The 22723-nt window shown below is 40.7% G+C and overlaps 2 protein-coding genes across 8 annotated transcripts in view; one reads left to right on the forward strand and one right to left on the reverse strand.

Annotated features, from left to right (window-relative positions):
• The window catches only part of LOC147111980 (mitochondrial ornithine transporter 1-like), a 52227-nt gene extending 38036 nt beyond the window's left edge, over positions 1–14191 (forward strand). For all 5 annotated transcript variants that reach the window (XM_085999424.1, XM_085999425.1, XM_085999426.1 and 2 more), the window contains 4 exons: positions 1385–1525; positions 3906–4078; positions 8997–9155; positions 13478–14191. In XM_085999424.1, coding sequence (XP_085855550.1) covers positions 1385–1525; positions 3906–4078; positions 8997–9155; positions 13478–13599 — 595 coding nt within the window. In that variant the 3' untranslated portion in view covers positions 13600–14191. The remainder of the gene's footprint in view (positions 1–1384; positions 1526–3905; positions 4079–8996; positions 9156–13477) is intronic.
• Positions 14192–15133: 942 nt separating this feature from the next.
• tpte (transmembrane phosphatase with tensin homology) overlaps positions 15134–22723 on the reverse strand; it is a 111787-nt gene continuing 104197 nt past the window's right edge. For 2 of the 3 annotated variants that reach the window (XM_085999420.1, XM_085999418.1), the window contains 3 exons: positions 17197–17292; positions 17041–17111; positions 15134–15717 (listed from right to left, as the gene is read on the reverse strand). In XM_085999420.1, coding sequence (XP_085855546.1) covers positions 15606–15717; positions 17041–17111; positions 17197–17292 — 279 coding nt within the window. In that variant the 3' untranslated portion in view covers positions 15134–15605. The remainder of the gene's footprint in view (positions 15718–17040; positions 17112–17196; positions 17293–22723) is intronic. The other variant, XM_085999419.1, reaches the window with a different exon arrangement.

Raw genomic sequence — 22723 nt, forward strand, 5'->3', positions numbered from 1 at the left:
ATTGATTGATTATCGGTGCTTTCTGTTTCCTGGTTCCCTGTCTGAGAATTCTGCAATGTGATTGGCTGCTTAGACAGCTTGTTGACATCACAGCAGCTCGCACTTGGGGATTCCCACTATACTACATTGATTTCAACCACTTTGGAAAAGCCGAACTTCTCACCCACAGAGATGGCGAGATCTTTGTGGGAAGCTTACTTCGGGGGCCAGTGGCTAACGTCTTTACTTCGCTGCTGACTGCAAATTACGGGTCATTAGCTAAAGAACTTCCTGCTAATGTACTACAAATTATTTCTTGATAAACTTGCATTTGTGGTGTTTTTTTTTCTTCCGTTCAGTATGAAGTCTTGTCTGTGAGCTCTGCCACTCGCACCAGCATGAAAGTGCAACCAATTAAACATAACCATTGAATAAAATCAATCTAGAGGCCTCATAATTACTCCCAGGTATCCATTATTCTAGATTTTAATTTGTTGATTTAATACTCGTGTCCAAAAGACATCCTTGCTATCGATATTTAAGTTCATGTATATTTTGAGATGGCAGAAATATTATCTTGACAGTGTATAATGACATATCTTTGCAAATTCCCCAAAGTATTTCTAACAGAATCTGTGTAAAACATGATGTGTTATTGTATAGTTCAGTCTCAATCAAGTAATAGCAGCTGTCCTTCATTCTGCCAGGGCCATTCACACTTCATCTAGAGCCATCCTTTGTTCCTTGAATATCTCTTAATGTCTCTTAATCTCTCCTGCTTTCTATCCTATCACTGACCTTCCCTTTTGTTCTTTCATCCCCCCCCCCTTTTCCCAGCCCCCACTTGCTTTAAAATCTATCCCTTTTCCTGCTTTTTTTTCCCCGTTCTGACGAAGGGTCTGCGAACTGAAACGTTAACTCCGTTTCTCTCTCCACGGATGCTGCCTGACCTGCTGAGTTTTCCCAGCGTTTTCTGTTATTTCGGATTTCCAGCATCCGCAGTATTTTGCTATCGTCGAAGTAATAACTGTTAATAGTTTAAGAAAATATATTTTCATATGTTCTTATAAGTAGATGTCAGCAGTATCGTCATGTTGTGTAGGAGTATTCCATTAGTAAAGGTTTTCTGAAATTGAGTGATGGTCTTTGTTACAGCCTTTCAGACTTAAATGGAGAAAATAAGAATATTGGCCATCTGTGAAATAACAGTTAAAGATGAAGGGGGGAGGCTTCTGGATAAGTAAATTGTATGATTGTACATGGTTGGCAGAGTTTGCATTCCAAAAGCATCCCCTCTGAGGGGTGGGGGGGGAAACACTGGAGCCCTGCACTTGTCCAACTGTTGAAGACATTTTCTGACCATCTGCCCCATATCCTTTCACTATTCGTATATCTGCCATTTCAGTGATATACAGAAAGCAGCTGCTGGCTCATTTGCATCAGTGTTTGCCTCATTGGCCATCTGCCCCACAGAGCTGGTCAAATGTCGCCTCCAAGCAATGCATGAAATGAAATCCTCAGGAAAGCTAGCAAAAGAACATCCCAGGTACGTCCGTTTTCTTAATCTATCGCATTTTTAGAAAGGTTATTTCACTCTTAAAGTACAGTCACATGTGGGAAGTCCTGTCTTTTATATCTAGATTAACGTTGCACTAGAGAGCACGTGTCTCCACTTCCCGCCCCCTCAAAGTGAGTGAGTGGGGCAAATGTATCTTTGTTTGTTTGTTCATGCCATTATCTAACGGCTGTTGTAGCTTTGTATTCCATAGCGTACATAAGAAAACCCAACTTAGATTTAGATTGAGAGGGAGTTCATGTCACAGATTTTATTTAAATTTTCAGATGGGTGTGGTATGTGTTGAGGCTGCAACATGATGTACCTTGGAGTGATAGGATAGGGATATGTGTCCATTAGTCACCCAACAGTAAGCTGATGATTTCAGTGACACTATCGTATGAGCTGTGGGGTGTAGGTCAGGCTTCAGAAGAGCACCAGAAAGAGGTGGAAAATTAATGAGTGCGTGCAGCTTAGCCTCTCCTCCTTCTAGTGAGTGGCTAGAGAATAGCACTGGCAGAACCCAGGGAGCAGGTTACCTGCTTGCCCTATTGTTTGGGCATGGTGCATGGTGTAGCAAGATGAAAGACATGGAGAGGGGGGGAAAAAACTACCAGAAATTATAAATGAGAAGAAATTGGCTCCTTTCCAGCATTTTCTCCACGTAGCAAGTGAGAAGATTTTTTTTTCTTACGGGCTGAGGAAAGACACCAAGTAGAAACCTGACCCTTTTCCCCATAGTGAGAAGTCCATTTGAGTCACCTCATTCTGTTTGGTTACAAAGCAATGTTTGCAGATGTTAACCTGCATAAAGTTTTAGCAGTGGAATGGTTCATTGCACAAGGAGACCTAAAGAGGGTGGGGAGAGAGAGAGAGAAATATTTTTCTTTGTGTAGTCTCCTGTTGGGATTCTTATGCTCAAATCTAAGTTGGGTTTTTCCCTTCTATAAAGTATATTTTATTCAGTAATATGAAACCTGCATTGGGTGCAGATAGTGCAGGGGCGATTTACCAAATCGTGCTCCAGGCAGGGAGCCATACCCACTGAAGGTGCGTATCAGGAAATCGTAGGACGCTTGCTCACTGATTTCCATCCATTAATTTTAATGGAATAAAATCGGCCCTTGCATGCCAACAGCACACCACTACAAGCTGGTTGCAAGGCAAAATGAAAATGTTTAAGAATGGCCTGCCCTGTATATTGAATACTCTCATTAGTAACACAATGCAACACAGCTGGATTGTGGATGTTGATTTCTCCCCCCCCCCCCCCCCCCCCCCCCCCCGTGAACTTCTTAATTAAACCAAGAGGGGTTGGTGAGGAACTCTGCAGGTATACTTGTGTGTACCAATGTAGCACACCCATGCTGTGGTCAAATGCTAACATTGAGCAGCTATCTTGCATTGCTGTCTGCTCGCAGTGGAATTGATGACTCCACACCATAGATTGAGAAGAAAGAGTTTGCTTCAGAGATTAACACTTAGTAAGGAGTGTATCTTTTTTTTTGGACTGTAACTAGTTGTGTACATTCCTGCTGTTTCTCCACAGGGACACTTTTATGGTTAAAAACATGTTTTTATGTGAAATGTCCAAAAGGAATGCATGATATATGAACTTATGTTTAATTAGACACCAAAGCAGTAAGAATTCCTATGATCACTATGCTTAGTGACACGTTTTTAAGGTTTCATTAGAAGTTGCAAATGGAGAAAATCTTCAGAAATAAATTTATGATCTTGCTACAGAAGAATTCTCACCCCCAGATTCTGTATAGAAGTCTGTACAGCATGGTTTTCTTTTTAAGTTGTTGCAGGTTTTGGTAAGTCAGTCTCTCAAAATACTGACTTAGAGATGTGAGCCAACCTATTAAAAATGCTCAGACACATGTCAATGGGCTAGCGATCTTGAAACTTGGCACCTTTTCATAGAGTTGCCATTACCAAACACTAATTTCATTAGAAAAAGGAGAATTAGCTTTGCATGTAGTGAATTTTGGAACTTTTTGTCAGTACTATTGATTTTCCATAGTGCTCTACCATGGGCTGATGAGAAATGAGATTGAGTTGGGACTCCGTCAGAAAAAGGTAGCAAATGAAATGCTACAAGAGGGGAAGGCACATATGGGGGTGCGCTGATCTTCCTTCTCAGAAACTTGCTTAAGAGGGAGGTCTGGGAGCAGGCTGCCTATTCATTGAAAAGTAGTGCAGGTGCCGGAGGGGAATTAAAACACTTTCATTATACATAGATTTTGCTGTGTGACATTCTTCAATAAAACTGTGTACAAATGCTGCTGTAGGTGTTGGTGACAGGACACTATCAACTGTAATCTGGATAGTAATTTCAATTTGTGCACCTTTTTCTCCTTTTTAGTACAGTTTGGGCAGTGATCAAGCATGTTCTGAAAACTGATGGCCCGAGTGGCTTGTACCAAGGCCTGTCGAGCACTTTAATGAGGGAAATGCCTGGCTACTTCTTTTTCTTTGGTGGCTATGAATTCAGCCGCAGCCTTTTTACTGGTGCAGGCCAGTCCAAAGATGACCTAGGTAAGTACCTGAAGCAAATGGGAGATGGTGTTTATTACAACAGAATGGAATTGAAAGCTAGAAGCAGATTGAAACCAAACGGTAGCTGTTCTTGACTGCGTTCGCTTGTTGAAACAGGAATTTCAAAGTGACCAATTCACAAAAGTAGTAAGTCATTATTCTGAAACCAAAAGGCTGAAATCAAAATTTTAACATGATCATACCAATTAGTTTCTAGTATTGAGTCTGATGGTTCATAAATTTGGAAGGAGGAGCATCATTCTTCATTTGCATCCATTGTAGGATAAGTCCACCTCCTCAATCATGAAAATTTCAAGGGGGAATATCCTTTTTTGAGCTTTCTTGGAAGAGGTGACTTGGATGGTGTGTCCATTTACTGGACTTGACTGTTTTAGAATCAGATAGAGTCCTAGTGACCCAGAAATAGGCTAGTTCTAATCCTTCAAAAATCAAGAACCTTTTTTTTTGTGGGACCAATTTGGTTTATCAATAATTGAGGGGGTGGGGTGGAGGGGACATGTTCTTACATTCTCTACAATAAACACTCTTGGATCAGGTACTGGTTTCAGAGGTGATGACCTCGCCTCAACATTTAGTGAGAGCACAAACTGCAACAGCCACCTCCCTGATACATCCTCACAGTACAAACAGATTTCCTTTTTTTTCAGATGAGGGGTGTTCCAAAGTTTGTCCTGTTGGTGGAATATTCCAACAGGAAGCTCCCATGTTTTTGTTCCAGGACTGTAGAGGCCAATATCCTTGGCAAGTGCTTCGTCTCATAGATTTACCAGTTCCTGTATGTATTCCCTCCATTTCCACTCCTTTCCAGAATCCTGCAGAAAGTATAGGCAGATAAATCTCAAATATTCAAATAACAGATTTTAAGAGTCTAGAAAACCAAGCTGTTGGATATTACGAAAATGTGTATGGTCTAACTACCCCACACCTTGTACAAACTCGCAAACCTAGAAAATTAGCGGGAGCTGACACTGGTCCCAAAAACCTGACCATTTAAAGCTGGCCTTGATTATAAGCCTATGACACATGAAAACAAGTTATAAAGCGGTTATGAATCCTTAAGCTGCAGCTATTCCCAACATTCCTTCGCTTGAATTGAAGAAAAGTATATGAAAGCTTGAAGGAGGGAATTGAAATGTTTACGGTATAAAATTGGTTCACCCTGGAAATTAATTTTTTTCATTAAAAATAATGCACTTTTATACTTCATGATTAAAGTAACACTTGGATTTTCAGCAATCATTTTTCCAAAAGTTACCTACAGTCACCCCATTCAACCACTTCTCTTCCCCTCCCCAGAAAAACTGTTCCTCATTTAACTCTTTACTCTGTCAGAGACACACTTCCTCCACCTTTCCCTGTTTATACTGATTATGTTCATCCTCTTCCTCCTTCAATTCAACCTGGTATTCTTGCACTTCTCACCCACCCACTCCTTCACCCTGTTCAAGCTGACACTCTTCCTCCTCTCCCATCCAGTTCATGCTAGCACTCTTCCTCATCTGCCCTAATTTGTGCAAGTACTCCTTCCCCACTCCCTCGGTTAATGCTGGCACTCCTTACCCCACCTGAAAAGCACTGCTCCCAGTTTCTGCCCTCTTCATTGTCATCCATTTTCCCACCTCCTGCTTCTGTCAGAGTGCTGTTGCTAATAAAAATTATCCTGGCTGCTGCATACTGTAGTCGGGAACTTCTTTTCTTGCACGATTTCCTGCCGACAGTCTGCGGCAGTTGGAATAGTTTTCATAACCAACAGGACTCCCGAAGCAGTGCTGAGGGGAAAGGGCTGAATTTTGTCAGCAAATATGGATGTGGACTGAAGCCCCAAAATGCTGATTGTTGGCACGAATGCTTATATTTCAACTGGAGAGTTGAAAATCTCAGCCATGTGATTAGCAATTGAGCCTAGCTGTTGAATTATAAAGGCCTTCTACTTAAGTAGTAGAGGTCTTAATGGCCTTAAAGTATTCACAAAGCCTAAAAATTCAAAATTGAAGGAATTTGTTCTTTAATATTTGGATTAAAAAGCACATTGGGGTACATCTTGACTTTAGCATAAAATGGATGATAGCAAATCAGCAGCCCATTTTACATCTCTCTCCCAATTTGAAGTCAAATAAGTCAAGATCTACCCCACTGATCCTACCAAGCTCCTGAGTTTTCTTGATTCTTTCCTGATCCCTAAAGGTGGAAAAGTAGAAAGACAATAGTAATCCAACCTTGCAACTAACCGTTTTAATCCAAATGATTTGGATTCATAGATGACTTGTCCATGGTCCCCACAGTCTTATTATGTAGAGCTCTTAATGGGTTTTTTTTGTATTCATTATCTTTATAACCCTACATCCTTTTATTTATCCATTTTTAAAAGGGCCATTTAATTGACATAGCATTACTTTTTGGGAAGAGGTGATTGGGAAATTCTAATCTTAAGTCTTGCTCAAGATTTTTTTTATAAACTCATGCTCTCTAGTACCCTGTCTGAACAAATATGATGCAAATCTGGAAAATGTAGATTTATATAGGCTATTTAAACAGGCTGAAAATCATCCGGGGTTGGGGGGGGGGGGGGGGGGGGGTGGGGATGGGGGTGACATCCCAGTGTAAGTGCCAGCATGTGTCTGCCAGGAACCTCCACTGCTGACCACAGTAGACTTTCTGTCTCAGGTGAGTTTCCCTATTTCATGATGCTGGCAGGCACCTGCTTGTCCTCAGACACTGCAAAACTCAATGTAAGGTGCCTCACTTTCCTTCCCCCCCCACCCCCCCCAAAAAAAAAACCTGCAGTTGCTGGCTCATTTTGCATTTACATTTTAAAAATTCCTTACCTATTTTAGTTTGGGGATCCAGGCCATCATCCTGATCTAGACCCGGAGGTGCGGCCCACATATTGCATTTGTCAGCTTGGTACACCTGATCCCATGAGGCTTACCATTGCCTGGTCCTTGAGCGGGCTGGGGATCCAGGAACTCTTGCAGTTGGGAGTCCCCCACCCCCAAATTTGCCCCCTTCTCTGCTGGCAGGTGGAGCCTCTATCCCATACAAAACCTCATGGAATCCCTGACATTAGGCTGGGCTAGTGTAGCCCAGGATTTCTATCTGCACAGTCATTTCTCCAATGAATACAAAGTTCTCGATGGTGAGTCTTTTTGTAGGCTGTGTCCAAAGAACATCCTGGGACCGTCCTAAACTTTGTACACCTAGTATTTTTTTTCTTGAAGATAGGCTGCCCAAAATTGCCTAATTCTAAAAGTTTGTGAAGGCCAAAAGTAGTCTTCTACTTTCCCCTTCTGCAGGGCACCATGACAATACACCCCTACTTTTAAATGGGTGGGGGCTGAAAAATAATCCCAACAGACTCCCTTTAACAGCAACTGAATGTTGAACATGGTACATCAGTTAGATATTTGGCCTCAAATTTTCTCACTTAGAAAACATCATCTTTGCTGCATTACTAACCTAATAATCAGCTCCTGCCACCATTTTGAAATGGGGTGGGGGGGGTGGAGTCAATTAATATAGAATAGTAGTGCTTTGTAAAAGAAAGATACTAATTACCTCCTTTTGTAGGGTTGTCTTCAATCTTCAAATGGAAGCACCATATCAATCTTAACCAATTTAGAAAAAAACATTGTGTGTGTATATTATATATTCTACCATTTTCACATTTTGTGTGTGAGTATTTCATGCCTTCAACTGGGAAAATATACTAACTACTGGGGAAGTGCCCTTTACACAGTACATGGGGGCAGGCTAGATGGGTGGCTTCCCACCATAATTTCAAGCAACAATCTGTAAAGGATGGCGGTTGTTGGTGATGGCTTGGCTTGCTCAAGCTGCACCTATAAAATGCTCTCTCCGTTAACTAACTCTGGGGTTCTTGCCCTTTTACCATTCTTCTTTCTGAAGTAGAATTTTTATTCTCACTGAATATCCCCCATCACAAATTTTTTCTTGTGTATTTTCACTGGTTACAAATTTTCAGTCAAGACAGCAAGTGAGGGAAACTGTGGACTCCAGCAGTGTCTGGACACCAATGCTATTGCCTGAAGTATATACAAGGCATGTCTTTCCAAAGGTAGACAGCAGAGAGCTTGGATTGCACCTAACTGTGGCCAGCTGCAAACTGCTGCAGTGCATCAGCGGTATGGGAAACAAGTTGTCGAGGACTAGCTGCTGATGGGATTAAAAAGTTGTAGTAACCCAAGTAAAAGAATACCTTGAATCAAATCACACTTGTCAATGGCTTAAATTATTGAAGGGAATGAAGAGCAGGAAAACATTGAAGGACCTGTACTGCTCTCATAACTTTCTGAATGTTGCAATGGTTATAAAGTAATGGCTCACTTGTGCATTATGATCAAACACCCTCAGGCTTTGCTATTGTTTAGATTAGAAAAATGTGGGACATCTTCAGGATCAGGGAATGGAGAAAAAAACTACTTCTGATTTCTACCATTATGGAAGGGAGTAGTTTTTTAAGAATTAATTTGTGGGATGTAGGTTTCGCTGGCAAGGGCAGCATTTATTGCCCATTCCTAGTTGTTGAGAAAATGATGGTGGGCCACCTTCTATGGCTTATCCTGTCCTTCCTATGGAGAAGTGCCTTGCCACACTCTGTAGTTAGCTCTATGGACCAGGTCCAAGATAGAGCAGTTGGTGTACAAAGATGTGTACAATTTTGTAACATTCCATTCTACTAAAATGGATCCATTTGGCGTAGTTTTTTAAATCTTTTCTCAATTTAATTTTCTCTCGGCTTTCAAATGTCTATCTTTACATATTACTAATTTGTGTAAAAATGATACGAGGGTAATCCGTATAGCTGAATACATGAAGTGGATGAAGACTTGTTCTGGTTAGTGCTATGAGTTAACCACCTGTAATTCTATTTGGAAAGGTCCTATTCCCTTGATGGTGAGTGGTGGTTTTGGAGGTGCCTGCTTGTGGATTGCTGTTTATCCAATCGACTGTGTGAAATCTCGTATACAGGTCCTCTCAATGGCAGGCCAGCAGGCTGGTTTCTTTAGCACTTTCCGAAAAATTCTTAGGAAAGAAGGTAAGACTGGTCTTATTAGTACAAATAATGTGAGGTTAATGGTATTTCCCCCCTACCCCCAAGCTGTTTTATGACTTGCAATAGTTATTGTATCAGTCACAACAGATATGGGTGGCTAAATGTTTCCTGTTTATGGGCCACTTGCTTATTGTGCAAAATAGTTAATTATAAAAACATTTTCTACAGTTGGGAATCTGCTTAGAATGGCTCAAGATTTTGTGCCCTTTTCACAGTTTTGATGATTTGGTACTCTTCTCTCCTTTCAATTTCACGTGGGGACACAGTCACTTCAAGGCAGAAGTAGTAACAATATTGGGCAGGAAACAGCAGGGAGTGTAAACAGCTATGGAGGTGCTCCATGCATGGGACCTGGTCTAGGCCACACTGGCTGCAGCTGACACTAGACCCATAGGGACAGTTGATCTAGCCAGGTTCTAATCTGTGCAAAACCAGTCTCTTACCCCTACAACCTCCTTGGTTAGTTGGATGCAACTATTCTAGCTTGAACTTTACATTTTGGTTGTCTTAAGATTACTTTGTGCATAAGTATTCAATGACTCCAATCATTAAGCTTTTCACCCATTGATATTGCATTATATGGAGTTGAGTGGATGCATTGCTAGTTTCTTCCCTCCTTTCTCTGGCTTTTCAAAAAAAACTAAATTTCAGGGGTGGAGGTTTGAAAGAGTGTACCACATGGTAGGATGAGTAAAGTGCAATATATCTGCATACCAGAATGAAGAGTTTGCCGAGGATCCAGAGTAGCTGCCGAAGGAAACTGTTGTGGTAAATAGTATGTGGTCCACAGCACTATTGGGAGGCTGGTGTGTGTGAGTTGGAGGTGAAAAAGGCATGTTGCCTCTGGTGGGGAGGATGGCAAAAGTAGACAAGACCATTGGGAGGAGGGTAAGTGGTTGTAATATGGAAACCAATTGTTGGGCAGACTAAGGAATTAGGAAAGCTAAAATGTCTCAGCTAATATTCTTCGGAGTACTACCAAGCTTTGGTCGCCGGGGGGGTGCAGAGAGAAATAGAAAAACCTATTCTTGGAGCTTGGCTGGGGAGTCTAGAACCAGGGGGGTCACAGTCTCAGAATAAGGGGTCGGCAATTTAGGACTGAGATGAGGAGACATTTCTTTACTGAGGGTGGTGAATCTTTGGAATTCTCTACCCCAGAGGGCTGTGGAGGCTCAGTCGTTGGGTATATTCAAGACAGAGATCGATAGATTTTTGAATATTAAAGGAATCAAGGGATATGGGGATCGTGCAAGAAAGTGGAGATGAGGTAGAAGATCAGCCATGATCTTATTGAATGGCGGAGCAGGCTCGACAGGCCTACTCCTACTTATGTTATCTTTAAGCAGATGAGGTGGCCTTTATAGTGAAGAAAAATGAGGCAAGGGTACCAAGTGAAAATACAATAGTCAGGATTAGAAAGTCTAAATGAATACATATGCATTCAGAATAAAAATAGGGGAAGAGGTGGTGGTGACTTGAGTTATGGCAAACTGGAGGAGAACTCAAGAGCAGCAGAATCTCCCCAGCAAGTCACCACCAGGAAACTAGAAGCACACATTCATATTGGAAGGTATGATTTCACAACTTTGACAAATTTGGCATAAGCCAGAACAGGATTAGGAACTAAATAGTCTTGGCTATGAAGTTTAGAAGTGATAGAAACCAGAGAGAAGAATGTAGCATTAGAAGCAATAGGATTGGATAGTGTTTAGGTTAAATTGCTACATTGAACAGAGCTCTGTAATGGTAGGGTGTCCATTATAGATCACCAAATAGTGAGGGAAGAGAGTTGCAGAGAATTGAGAAATTTGTAGAAATACTTAATAATGAATAACTTATGGTCCTAAGTTCAACTGGGATGACCTGGGAGGTCAAAATGGGAAGAGTGCACAGGATACCTTAAAGGCTGTAAAAATGTTACAGGTCTAACAAAGTTCTAGATCTGGTTCTAAAGAAATGAACAGACAAGAAGGGACCTTGAAGGAGCAGTGGTAACAATAAGCTTAAATTACAGTAAAGAGGAAAGACAAAAGTATTAGACAGATAATGTTAAAAGGATGAAAAAGAATTGCTCAAAAAAAGTTACCCCGATAAATGGAAGCTAGACAGGGTACAGACTAATCATTCCAACTTGGAGTAAAGGGTTTGCATCAAAGTCTAAATTCCCAGATCAATATAAAGATATTGGGCCAGAGACTGACTAGAATAAGGTGTTATAAATGCTGTTCTAAGCATATCAAAATCAAGAGGATAAATAGAGGGTTGGTTAACAAAGACAAAGATTGTAATAAGAGACTATTTCAGCTCTTCATAAAATGTGGGTGAAGGAAGGACTGCAACAGTACCAACATATGATGATGAGATAGTGGAACAAAGAAAATGGTATTAAAAAGGGTTAGTGGACTTTAAATTGGATTACTGTGGAAAATGTGATGAAAGGAGGTACAAATGAGAATTCCACAAAATTGAAGGTAGGAGTAAATGGCAAGATTTAGCCTTGGTGATGAATATTGGAACCTTATTGCCCATAGCCAAAGTGTTTTGAACAAAAGGCAGAGAGAGATCAATTTGCTAATACCAAACTAGAAGCCATAACAAATTCCAGAATGTAGGACTCCAAAAAGACAGGTTAGTGAATTCAGCTACACAAGACAGTGAGTACACAATCAAGGTGGTAAATGATTAATCTGTACAAGACATAGGTTAAACCACAGTTGGAGTATAGTGTGCAATTTTGGGTATTGACAGAGTCATGGAGAAGGTACAAATGTAGATTCACTAGGTAAAGGCTATGCTTACTGGAGCAGTGAAGGTTGTTTGGTGGGGGGGAAAGAAAGAGGTGTGGCAGAGAAGGAAAGGATCTAGAATTATTCAAAAATTGTAAATGTTCACAATCAGTAACTAGTGTGTAAATTTTAGGATTAGGACTAGAAGCATAAACTGGAAGGTTGAGAAGTTTCACGAGTCATCAGGGTATACAAGTGGCAAAGTGTGCAGAGAAGTAGGACAATTCTGATGTGGAATCAGCAGTTGCACAGATAGAAGTAAGTGCAGAAGGACATCATGATTCTACTGCCTTGCCAAGCAAGATCCTAGATTAGAATTGTATACATTATGATAATGTAGTAAATTGCCATTGTTATAGCCTTTAAGTCAAGAACATTGATGTACTCAGTTAAATTGAGCTGGATTAGCAGAGAAATGAAATGGCTGTCTGCAAGGGTTGGTGCAAACTTGATTATACATCTGTATTAAGATGCTGCTAAATGTTTTTAAATCAGTACTATCAAGACCATAAATGCTTCAGGAGCATAGTTAGTAACTTCACCGAGCTAAACTCCAGTCCAAAAATCAGATGATGCTTTAGATAGGCCTGCAGCTTTTAATAAATGCTGTCTACCCTATTCATATCAAAACAAATTCTTGAATCTGGTATAATACTTCAAGTGCTGGGATAGTGTTTCATGTTGGAGTAGATCAGTCAAGATCAAGTGCTATGCTTTAGAAAATGCTGATTAAAAGGGACTAATTCTTGAAACATGTATCCTTAGGACCAAGTAGTTGCTGGATCAACACCTAACAGATGATCTAGCCATTTATTTCATTGCTGTTTGTGAGAGCTTGCTGTGTACAAATTGGCTGCTTTGTTTCCTACATTTGAAAGGCACTATGTAAGTGGCAGTCTTAAGATTTCAGTTATTCCAACATAAGTACAGGTAGACTATCCTTTATCCGAAAACCTCGGGACCAGCCGTGTTTCGGTTTTCGGAAAATTTCGGATTTCGGAAGGTATTTTATAAGACTGGGAAATTTGTCGGGGGTGGGTCAGCGGGGGTCAGGGTCGTGCGCACGACTTACGCTGACCCTCTGCTCAGCGTAAGTCGTGCGCACGACTTACGCTGAACGAAAAAACCTTCGGTTTTTAGAGGGTTTCGGTTTTCGGAAGTTCGGATAAAAGGTAGTCTACCTGTATTGAACACATTTTCCCCTGTTTGCTAGGCACTTCAGCATAAATGGAAATTATTAAATGGAAACCTCAAGAATCCATGCTTACAATTTAATGATTCAAGTTGTGACTTTACATTTTCAAAAACAAATGATTTTAAATATTGTGTATAGTAAAAGGAGAAGTTGGGAAAACAAAATTTCTAATTCAAAAGTTAAGTGAAAAGCTAAACACTATGGGGCAACAACTTGTTGCACTTTCAACAGTACAGATCTCCACCTAAATTATATGCGTCAGCATTGAAATGGTCCTAAAGTTTCATTTTTCCATTGTAATGTGTATTTTTCTTTACCCTCAGGTTTTAAAGCAATATATTCTGGATTAACACCAACAATGATACGTGCATTTCCTGCCAATGGTGCATTATTTTTGGCCTACGAACTGAGTAGAAGAGAGATGATGAAACACATGAGTGACTGAAGTGTATTCTTGGAACGATTGAGGCCTTACCCGTGGAAGTTCAATTGTGCTGTATTCTGAAAGTGTCAAATTTTAGGACCGATTTGGAATTTAAAACTGGATATCTGGTACTGTACTTGGAAGTGGCAGTGCATAAAGTAGGTACATAATGTAGGAAATTCTTTGTAGTGAGTGGTTCTTTCAAAAGCAGCTAAAATGGATGTAATTTAACTAAAGCAATATCATAATTGTTGTCAAGATTGTGATGTTTTGTAAAGATTAATAAAGTGTTCTCAATTTCCAAGAGAAATAAGTCAAAGCCTTTTTGCTTGTTTACAAGTCCTAGGTTGTGAACTCAAACCTAATCAAGGGGGCAGGAGAGAAAGGACAGTAGTAGCTTAGCTCAAGGTATTTCTGGAGTTCCACTACCACAAATCAAGCTGGAAGAGCAACAATGCTAACTTTCTTTTTATGAAAAGGGATGTAAAGAGTGGAGTAATGAGAGGAAGTTACTTTGCCTATTTCGGTGCGCTTGGCCAGCTCGTAGAAGCTGCCTTTCTTCCCTGCCCCCATTTTCAAAATGAATGCTATTAAAGCAGAAGGATCTACATGCTATTGGTGCCTTTGTTTACTTTATATTTAAACTAGTTGCATTCAGGACACTGCACACCCTTGCTATCCACACCACATTTAAAGTATTACCACATCGCAGAGCGGGGCTCCAATGACACTAGCAGTCCAGTTTTCTCTGGATGTTGTGTACTATTGGAGAAGGCATCAGGTGCAAATTGGTGTTTCTACTGCAAAGCTCTAATTTGTGTAGTTATGGCAAGCAAGATGCCCAATACAGTTTGGCATTGAAAAGCACAACTACGTCACTTCATTTCAAAAAAAGTGCACATACCTATTATACTTGTCCTACTTCCCAAATGTTGCATCTACTTATATGTAGGAAAAGAGCAGGAACTGGATCCTTTTACCCTTCTGTAAACATTACCAAGTTATAGTATCACAAGTCAATTCTATTAACAGGAAAACATGTCAAACACACTATTTTCTACTGGTAACAATGGCTAGGAGGAATCCCAAAATAGGAAATCAGTATTTTGCTATTTATTGAAGAAATTTTCAAGAACTCTACATATAAATGGATTCAGTGATAGATGCATTTGATAACTGCTGACATTTAATAATTGAACAAACATTACTAAACATGTAGTTCAAGTATGGGTGGTAGTGTTTAAATTTCATATCAAACATGAAATGTGTACAAGTTCCATTGGAAGTGATCTAGGTTTGAGGTTTTGTAACATACAGAAAAGCCACTTCATTTTAAGCAGATATAAACAGATCACTCAAGTATTAATAGGATAATTACATTAATGCCTGTGCTGTGTGTGGCTGGAGTCTTTCACCTGAAGAAAACAGTATCTAGGTGTTTCAGTGGCACAATTCAATACTGCACAACTATGGTTAAATACATTATCAGGCTACTGAAGTATCACTGAAAGGACAAATCATTGCAACAGATCATAGTGTTTCAAAGATCAGGGGGCAGGGTGGAAATTGTGTTTTATTAACCTTGTTGTAACATTGCTGATCACTCATGTTCCTTCTGGGAGAAAAAAATGCTACTGAACAGGTAAAAATCAGTTTTTACAAAAGTAAAAAAATAGCCAAGTCTAATCCAGTCCTGGGAAAACTGATAATCACCTCCTTTCTGATGAGGTAAATACAACACTGGCAACTCTTTAAAAAGGAACAATGGGCTGGAAAGGGGTTGAGGTGAAGAGGAGGGTGGTCTGCAGAACCAGAACAATGACTATTTGACCATTTCCAACAGTTTTTTCTTTAGTTACAAAAGTCTGAAGTTTTTAACATGAATATCTTGCAGCAAGTAGAAGTTCCCACAATATTTCCCCCCCCCCCCCCCCATTGAAGGCAGTACCAGACTCCCAATACAATATTTACATAACAAACTGCCTGGAATCATTCTATACCCATTCTGTTCCTGAGGTGGTACTAGATTAACTGGAATCAGGATCATCAAAATTCACCTCCACTGCAAATTTTTCACTGTAAATTTTCCAGGTTTTTGGCTTGTGTGGGTTGTCAAGTTCATCCCGAGACAAGTAGAGCCTAGACAAAAGTTTTAAAAAAAACATTTAAAGGGAAAAATAACTGATTATGTAGCAGTTATGTCAAAGCTACCTGGAGAACTTACAAAAATGTGAGTAGAAAGTACTTTGCAGTCAATTCTGTCGTAACTGGCTGCAGAGTAGATCCAGTACAGATCAACTCCAGGGTTTAATTCCTGTCTCACTTCATCTTATGCTTTTTGGGACTATATTAGGCACCTTTTTTTTGATGTGTTCACACTTTGAAATGCAATCCAGAAATAATCAATTCTGTTAGCAATTCATCTTTCAAATTTCACTTATCACATTTCCATAGCATTGTCTCAATTGATTTGTCCAAAGATGTGTTTAAATTTGCAAAAAGGAACCTATAGTTTTACAAATTCCCCATCTGCAAAGTTTTAAGACAGGCAAAAAAAAAAGCTAATGTACTTCAATTTTAAATATACCGTAATCTTATTTCATTCAAACCAATAGCAACTACCTACCAAAGTCAACACCACAGAACAGAATACTGCACACCTGTATCATGGTCATTTTCATAATGTTACCTCGGATCGATACTGTAATGCTACACAAGTCTCCAACACGTGAAATTTGGATGGGAATATTGTGGCAGCAGTGGCCTAGAGCTTGGTTTGATCTCTCTGGTATGAGAGGGGGCAGATTATGAAGGCAGTATTACCACAACAATAGAGCATTTGCAACCCTTCTTCAAAGAATTTTTTAAATTTTTTTATTCATTGATGGGATGTGGGCGTCGCTGGCTGGCTAGGCCTGCATTTAGTGCCCATCCCTAATTGCCCTCGAGAAGATGGTGGTGAGCCACCTTCTTGGACCGCTGTAGTCCATATGGTGTAGGTACATGTGCCAAGATGCCAATGTAGTTCAATTTCCTCATTCTTCTCCTTTCCCCCCCCGTTGGAAGATACCAGATCCAGTTGGCCAGCATACCTAGATCAAGTTGTTAATTAATATTGAATAGTGCTAGAATTTTATTGGTAATCCAGAACTTTCAGGTCTTCCTGAAGACCAGTGAGAAAAGACTCCTGCCATCTTTTAACTAGTAGCAGTAGAGAGAGAGAGAGAGAGCGCGAGCTGTTGAGTGCAAGTGCAAGTGCAAATCTGAACAGCATAATCATCGGTAAGGAGTTTACCAGATTTCAGGCTTGATGTTTTAAAGAAGTTTCAGAAATGATAAACGGGATGCACCATTAACCACTACACATTCGACCCATTGAGAAGCAGTGGTTAACTTCCGTCTCTCCTGCCCTCTTCAACTTATCCTTAAAACTATTCTTAACCAACTATAATTCGACTGTACCTATTATTTACAATGAAAGATGTGTTGAACCAAAAGTAGAATGGACAGTCGTCATAACCTTTAGGAAGGCCCTGGATTGGAGAAAGAAGAAAAAGGTTTTGTAAGTCTTTTTAAAGTGTTTACTCTTCTAAGATTTAAAAAAATAAACAAACTTACCCCACTAGACTCAAATCTGACTTTAACATCACCGCTCACTTCAGGACCATTCTCCAAGCTAATTATAGCAGAGTTACTCCCAGCATCAAAGAACAGCTGTACCAAAAAAAAAATGTATATGGGTATCTGGAAAAGCTAGTCACTGAAATGTGTTCATAACAGAGGTGATGCAATACAAATGGTGCTAAACACTGAAAAGTGAAATTACAATTTGGGATAGTTGGCTTTCTTCATGTAAAACCTGCAGTAGAAGTTTAATAAAGCTTCATCATATGGCATAGAACAGGGTTAAGAGATGAACAAGAGGCACAGAAATAATGTCGCAGTTAGGGAGGGAGTATATTACACACAAATTAGAGAGAGACAGGAATCAGTGATGGATGAACATGAGAAACAATTTAGTTTAACTGAAGAAAAACTGCTGGAGGGGAAACATGAAAAGCTATTTGATTCATTAAACTGTTGAATACTTCAGCAGGTGGTCCATGCGTAAATGGCATTTCAACCCTTTCTCTGTGGTTTCAATGCATCTTCCACCAAGTTACAACAGCCATTCGGGAAAACCCCTGCAGAAATTCAATACCAAAGATGGCATGTGACGCACACTACACGTAGTAAGTCAGACCAACCATGCCTCCCACATGCAGTGGAACAAGAGAAGCCTACTCCCTCCTCCCACTTCAACAGAGGGAACTCTTCTCACCCCTACTTTTTTTTCCCCTCTCTTCCTCCATACTTGTGTCACCCCTCAACCAGACCCCCAAGGTGGGTCTCTTGAAAATAGGTATTTCTGCCTGCTCATCCCAATCCTGCAACAGCCCCTTTCTCCCATTTATTTTTCTCATTCCCTGGGCTATAGTGCTGCTGAAATAAACATGGTCCTGCACATTCTACTGTGACCTTTAGGGTTTTTGACTTCCCTCAGCTTCTTGTTGCTTTCCTCATTTTCATCTGACCTCCCCTTTTCCATTTCCTGCAACAGTTGCATATTATATACTGCTATTTTGGACACGAGTGGTAAAGGAGCTCTCAATAGCTCTGGTCAATCTCCCCCCCCCCCCCCCAAATAAAAGCTACCTTCATCCCCAATCAGCATATGAAGAGCTGGTGCTCAAGATGAGAAACATCATTGAGAAACTGAACATTTCTCTCTTCGCCCCTTCCTCTCACCACCCCCCCCCTCCACCCTCACCCCACCACACACACTCTGCTTCAATGTGCCCTAATCCCAGCATCAGGAAAATATCCCTACAACCCACAGTTACTTTTTTTTTGTAGTTTCTGAATGAGAATACCAATTCAAATTATGGGACTTTTAGATTTATGGACCTTAGAATTATTTTGAAACAGAACAAAATAAACGTTGGACTCTACACTACACTACCCCACAGCTTGGATCCCTGAACTGAAAGGACAGTCCCCAAAATCCTCATTTAAATTAAATACAATATGTTGCAGATTAGGATATTTATTCATTGAATAATTTTCCCCTTTTGCTCTTAATTTTAGGGTAAACCCCATTCCCTCTCTGCTGTGGGATAGGATAGGGTATCAACTGCATTTAGCCCTTTACCAATACTACGCTCATCTGGCTAGGATGTGCACACATGTAGCTTAATGACATTGCTTCCAGTTTTCCCCTGTAGCAAAGCATCGCAGGATTCAAATTCATAAATTCTATACATCTTTGTGTGAATTTGTAAAGTGGCCGAGGCACTGGAATGCCCACGTTGGAAGCCATGGCTGCCATAATTGTCAATAGTTCCTTTGTCTTAGCTTAAGCAGGTAAAGCACTACAGTATATACACACCTATTGGTAGCATGGTACAGGCAAAGCATAATGTACATATTTTTGTGAGCATTGTATGTTAAATGACAAATTTAAGTTGGTCCTGTTTAAAAGGGATTGTTTAGGGTAATGAAGCAGATACAGATGCATAAACTGTCTAGGGCCTCAATCCAAGTCAAGTCTCGTTTGGCCAGGTTTAATGCTGGTTAAAATAGATCCTTTTCCCCACTGTAGGAAGTAATTCAAAGTGATCAGTGTTGATTAATTGAAGGATACTTTATCTTCCCTTATAATGGCTTGGACATCAAGACACAAGCAGGCTGACGGTCAATGTTCTTCAGTTTCTTATTTTGCTGTGCCACTAAGAATTAGGGGCTTATGGAAGTTCTTTTCTCAAAACTTTTCAATCACAGATTTATGTTCAAAAGTTACTGAGAGAACAAAGATTTCAGAGGTTTTATTGTTATGAAGCATTGGTGTTAAGTATGTGTTTGTCATGTTTGTCATGTTCATACAGACCCCAGCATCTGCAATATTTGACCCCTTGTGACCCCACCTCATTGTTCTTTGATGTAATGTTTCCCTGACTGACCTGTTTGGACACCATTCACACCTTTGACTGCTGTGATTATCTCTCTGCCGAGGTGCGATAAATGGCAGTTGGAAAGGTTACCTGTAAACATCTGACATGATTCTCTGACTATATAAGCTGTGTCTTTATGCATTTCTCCACTTCACCTGAAGAAGGAGCAGCGCTGCGAAAGCTTGTGATTTCAAATAAAGCTGTTGGACTATAACCTGGTGTTGTGTGATTCCTTATGTTTATTTGAGGTTTCTAACAGTCATCTGATGATTCGTTCTTTTAATAAACACGATGAGACCATATAACTCAGGCTGAAAACTATCAGTGTGATGTTCCACCAGAACTACTTAGCTCCATACTTTGTCACAGTCTTGATCCAGGCATGGACACAAGAGCTGAATGTCAGAGCAGAGGCAAGAGTAGCTACCCTGAATATTAAGAGCCCTAGCAAAACTTGGTTAATGGGGGGTCAAAGCAAAAACCCTTCAGTGTTTGGAGTCATATCTGAAACTCAGGAAGATAGTGGTGATTATCAGAGGCCAAATTAGATTAGGAAAGGAAGTAGGTGAGCACATTCCAAAGGCCCTAACTATAATCTTACAAAGTTCTCTCGTTCCTTTAGCTTGGAAAATTGTGCATGTCACTCCGCTATTTAAAAATGGAGAGGGGCAAACCAGGAAATTAGACCAGTTAGCCGAACATCTGTTGTCAGGAAATTACTAGAGTCTATAATTAGAAACATAGAAGATAGGAGCAGGAGTAGGCCATTCGGCCCTTCGAGCCTGCTCCGCCATTCAACGAGATCATGGCTGATCATCCAAACCCTAGCACCCGGTCCCTACACCGACAGCCATCCCACCCAAGCCCTAGCCCTGTAACCCCGCGTATTTAATCCCCCCTAACACTAAGGGTCAATTTTTTTATCATGGCCAATCAACCTAACCCGCACATCTTTGGACTGTGGGAGGAAACCCACGCAAACACGGGGAGAATGTGCAAACTCCACACAGATAGTCACCTGAGGCCGGATTTGAACCCGGGTCCCTGGCGCTGTGAGGCAACAGTGCTAACCACTATGCCACCGTGCTGCCCTTTGTCACAGCCTTGATCCAGGCATGGACACAAGAGCTGAATGTCAGAGCAGAGGCAAGAGTAGCTACCCTGAATATTAAGACAAAGTAGGGATAGGGTGACTGAACACCTCAAATTTTCAGCTGATCAGAGAAAGCCAAGTTGGATTTGTGAAAGGTAGGTCATGCCTGACAAACCTGATTGACCGAAGTAGTGGACAGGGGAATATCTATGGATGTTATTTATATGGAAGTAATGGCCAGGGGAATATCTATGGATGTTATTTATATGGACTTCCATAAGGCATTAGATAAAGTCCCACATGAGACTATTAACTCTGGTAGAAGCCCACGGAATTGAGGGCAAATTATTGACTTGGTTAGGAAATTGGCTGAGCGGCAGGAGACAGGCAGTACGGATAATGGGCAGGTGCTCAAATTGGCAGGAAGTGACAAGTGGTGTCCTGCAGGGATCGGTGTTGGGGCCTCAACTAGTCACAGTATTTATTAACTACTTAGATGATGGCATAGAAAGTCATATATCCAAATTTGCCGATGACACAAAGATAGGCGGCATTGTAGATGAAAGCATAAAATTACAAAGGGATTTTGATAGATTAAGTGAATTGGCAAAACTGTAGCAAATGGATTTCAATGTAAGCAAATGTGAGGTCATCTACTTTGGACCTATAAAGGATAGAACAGGGTACTTTCTAAATGGTGAAAAGCTAAAAAGTGGATGTCCAAAGAGACTTGGGGGTCCAGGTACATAGATCATTAAAAATGTCATGAACAGTACAGAAAATAATCAAAAAGGCTAATGGAATGCTGGCCTTTATATCTAGAGGACTAGAATACAAGGGGTTAGAAGTTATGCTGCAGCTGTACAAAGCCTTGGTTAGACCACACCTGGAGTACTGTGAGCAGTTCTGGGCACCACACCTTAGAAAGGATATACTGGCCTTGGAAGCAGTACAGCACAGGTTTACCAAAATGATAACTTAACCCTTGAGGTCTGGTTAAGAGAAGAGATTACACAAATATCAGGGTTGTATTCCCTAGAATTTAGAAGGTTAAGGGGTGATCTGATCGAAGTTTTCAAGATATTAAGGGGAACAGATAGGGTAGATAGAGAGAATCTATTTTTGCTGGATGGGGATTCTAGGACTAGGGGGCATAGTCTAAAAATTAAAGCCAGACCTTTCAGGAGTGAAATTGGAAAACACTTTTACACACAAAAGGTGGTAGAAGTTTGGAACACTCTTCCCACAAATGGCAATTGATGCTAGATCAATTGTTAATTTTAAATCCAAAATTGATATGGGCCAAAAGTGGGTATTTTGATTTAGGTCACAGATCAGCAGGATCTCACTGAATGGTGGAACAGGCATGAGGGGCTCAATGGCCTACATTCCTATAGCAGGATAGCATTGCAGGAGTTCTTCAAGGGAGCGTGTTCAGCCCAACAACCATTGTCAGCTGCTTTATGAATGACCATCCCTCCATCATAAGACCGGAAGTGAGGGGTATTTGGTGAATATTCTACAGTGTGCAACTCTCTTTGCAACTCTAATAATACAGTAGTTTATGCCAACCTACAACAGGACTGCAGCACCACCCAAGCTTGAGCAACATGTGGGAAGTAATAATCATCTCCAATAAGAAAAGTCCCAACCACCTTCCCGGACCTTTAATGGCACCAGCATTGCCAAGTCTCCCATCAACATCCTGGAGGGAGGCCACCATTTATCAGAAGCTTAACTGGACCAGCCACATCAACACCAAGTGGCCACAACAGTGAGGCAGAGACTGGATAGTGAGAGAAGAGTGGCTCACTATCTGACCCCCTCAAAGCATCTCCAGCATCTACAAGGCTCAAGTCAGGAGTGTGATGCAATAGTTACCAATCGCCTAGATGGGTGCAGCTGCAACAACACTCAGCACAATCTAGGACAGAGCAGCTTGCTTGATCAGAACCTTACCACTGTGGCTGCAGTATATACTGCAGTAACTAACCACTCATCAAGCTTATAATATGTAGTACTGTGCCCAGTTTTGGTCCCCCACATTGTGGGTGATATAGTG

This window comes from Somniosus microcephalus, chromosome 10, assembly GCF_052327205.1.
Source record: "Somniosus microcephalus isolate GS21.2 chromosome 10, FLI_Smic_1.0, whole genome shotgun sequence".
Lineage (NCBI taxonomy): Eukaryota > Metazoa > Chordata > Chondrichthyes > Squaliformes > Somniosidae > Somniosus > Somniosus microcephalus.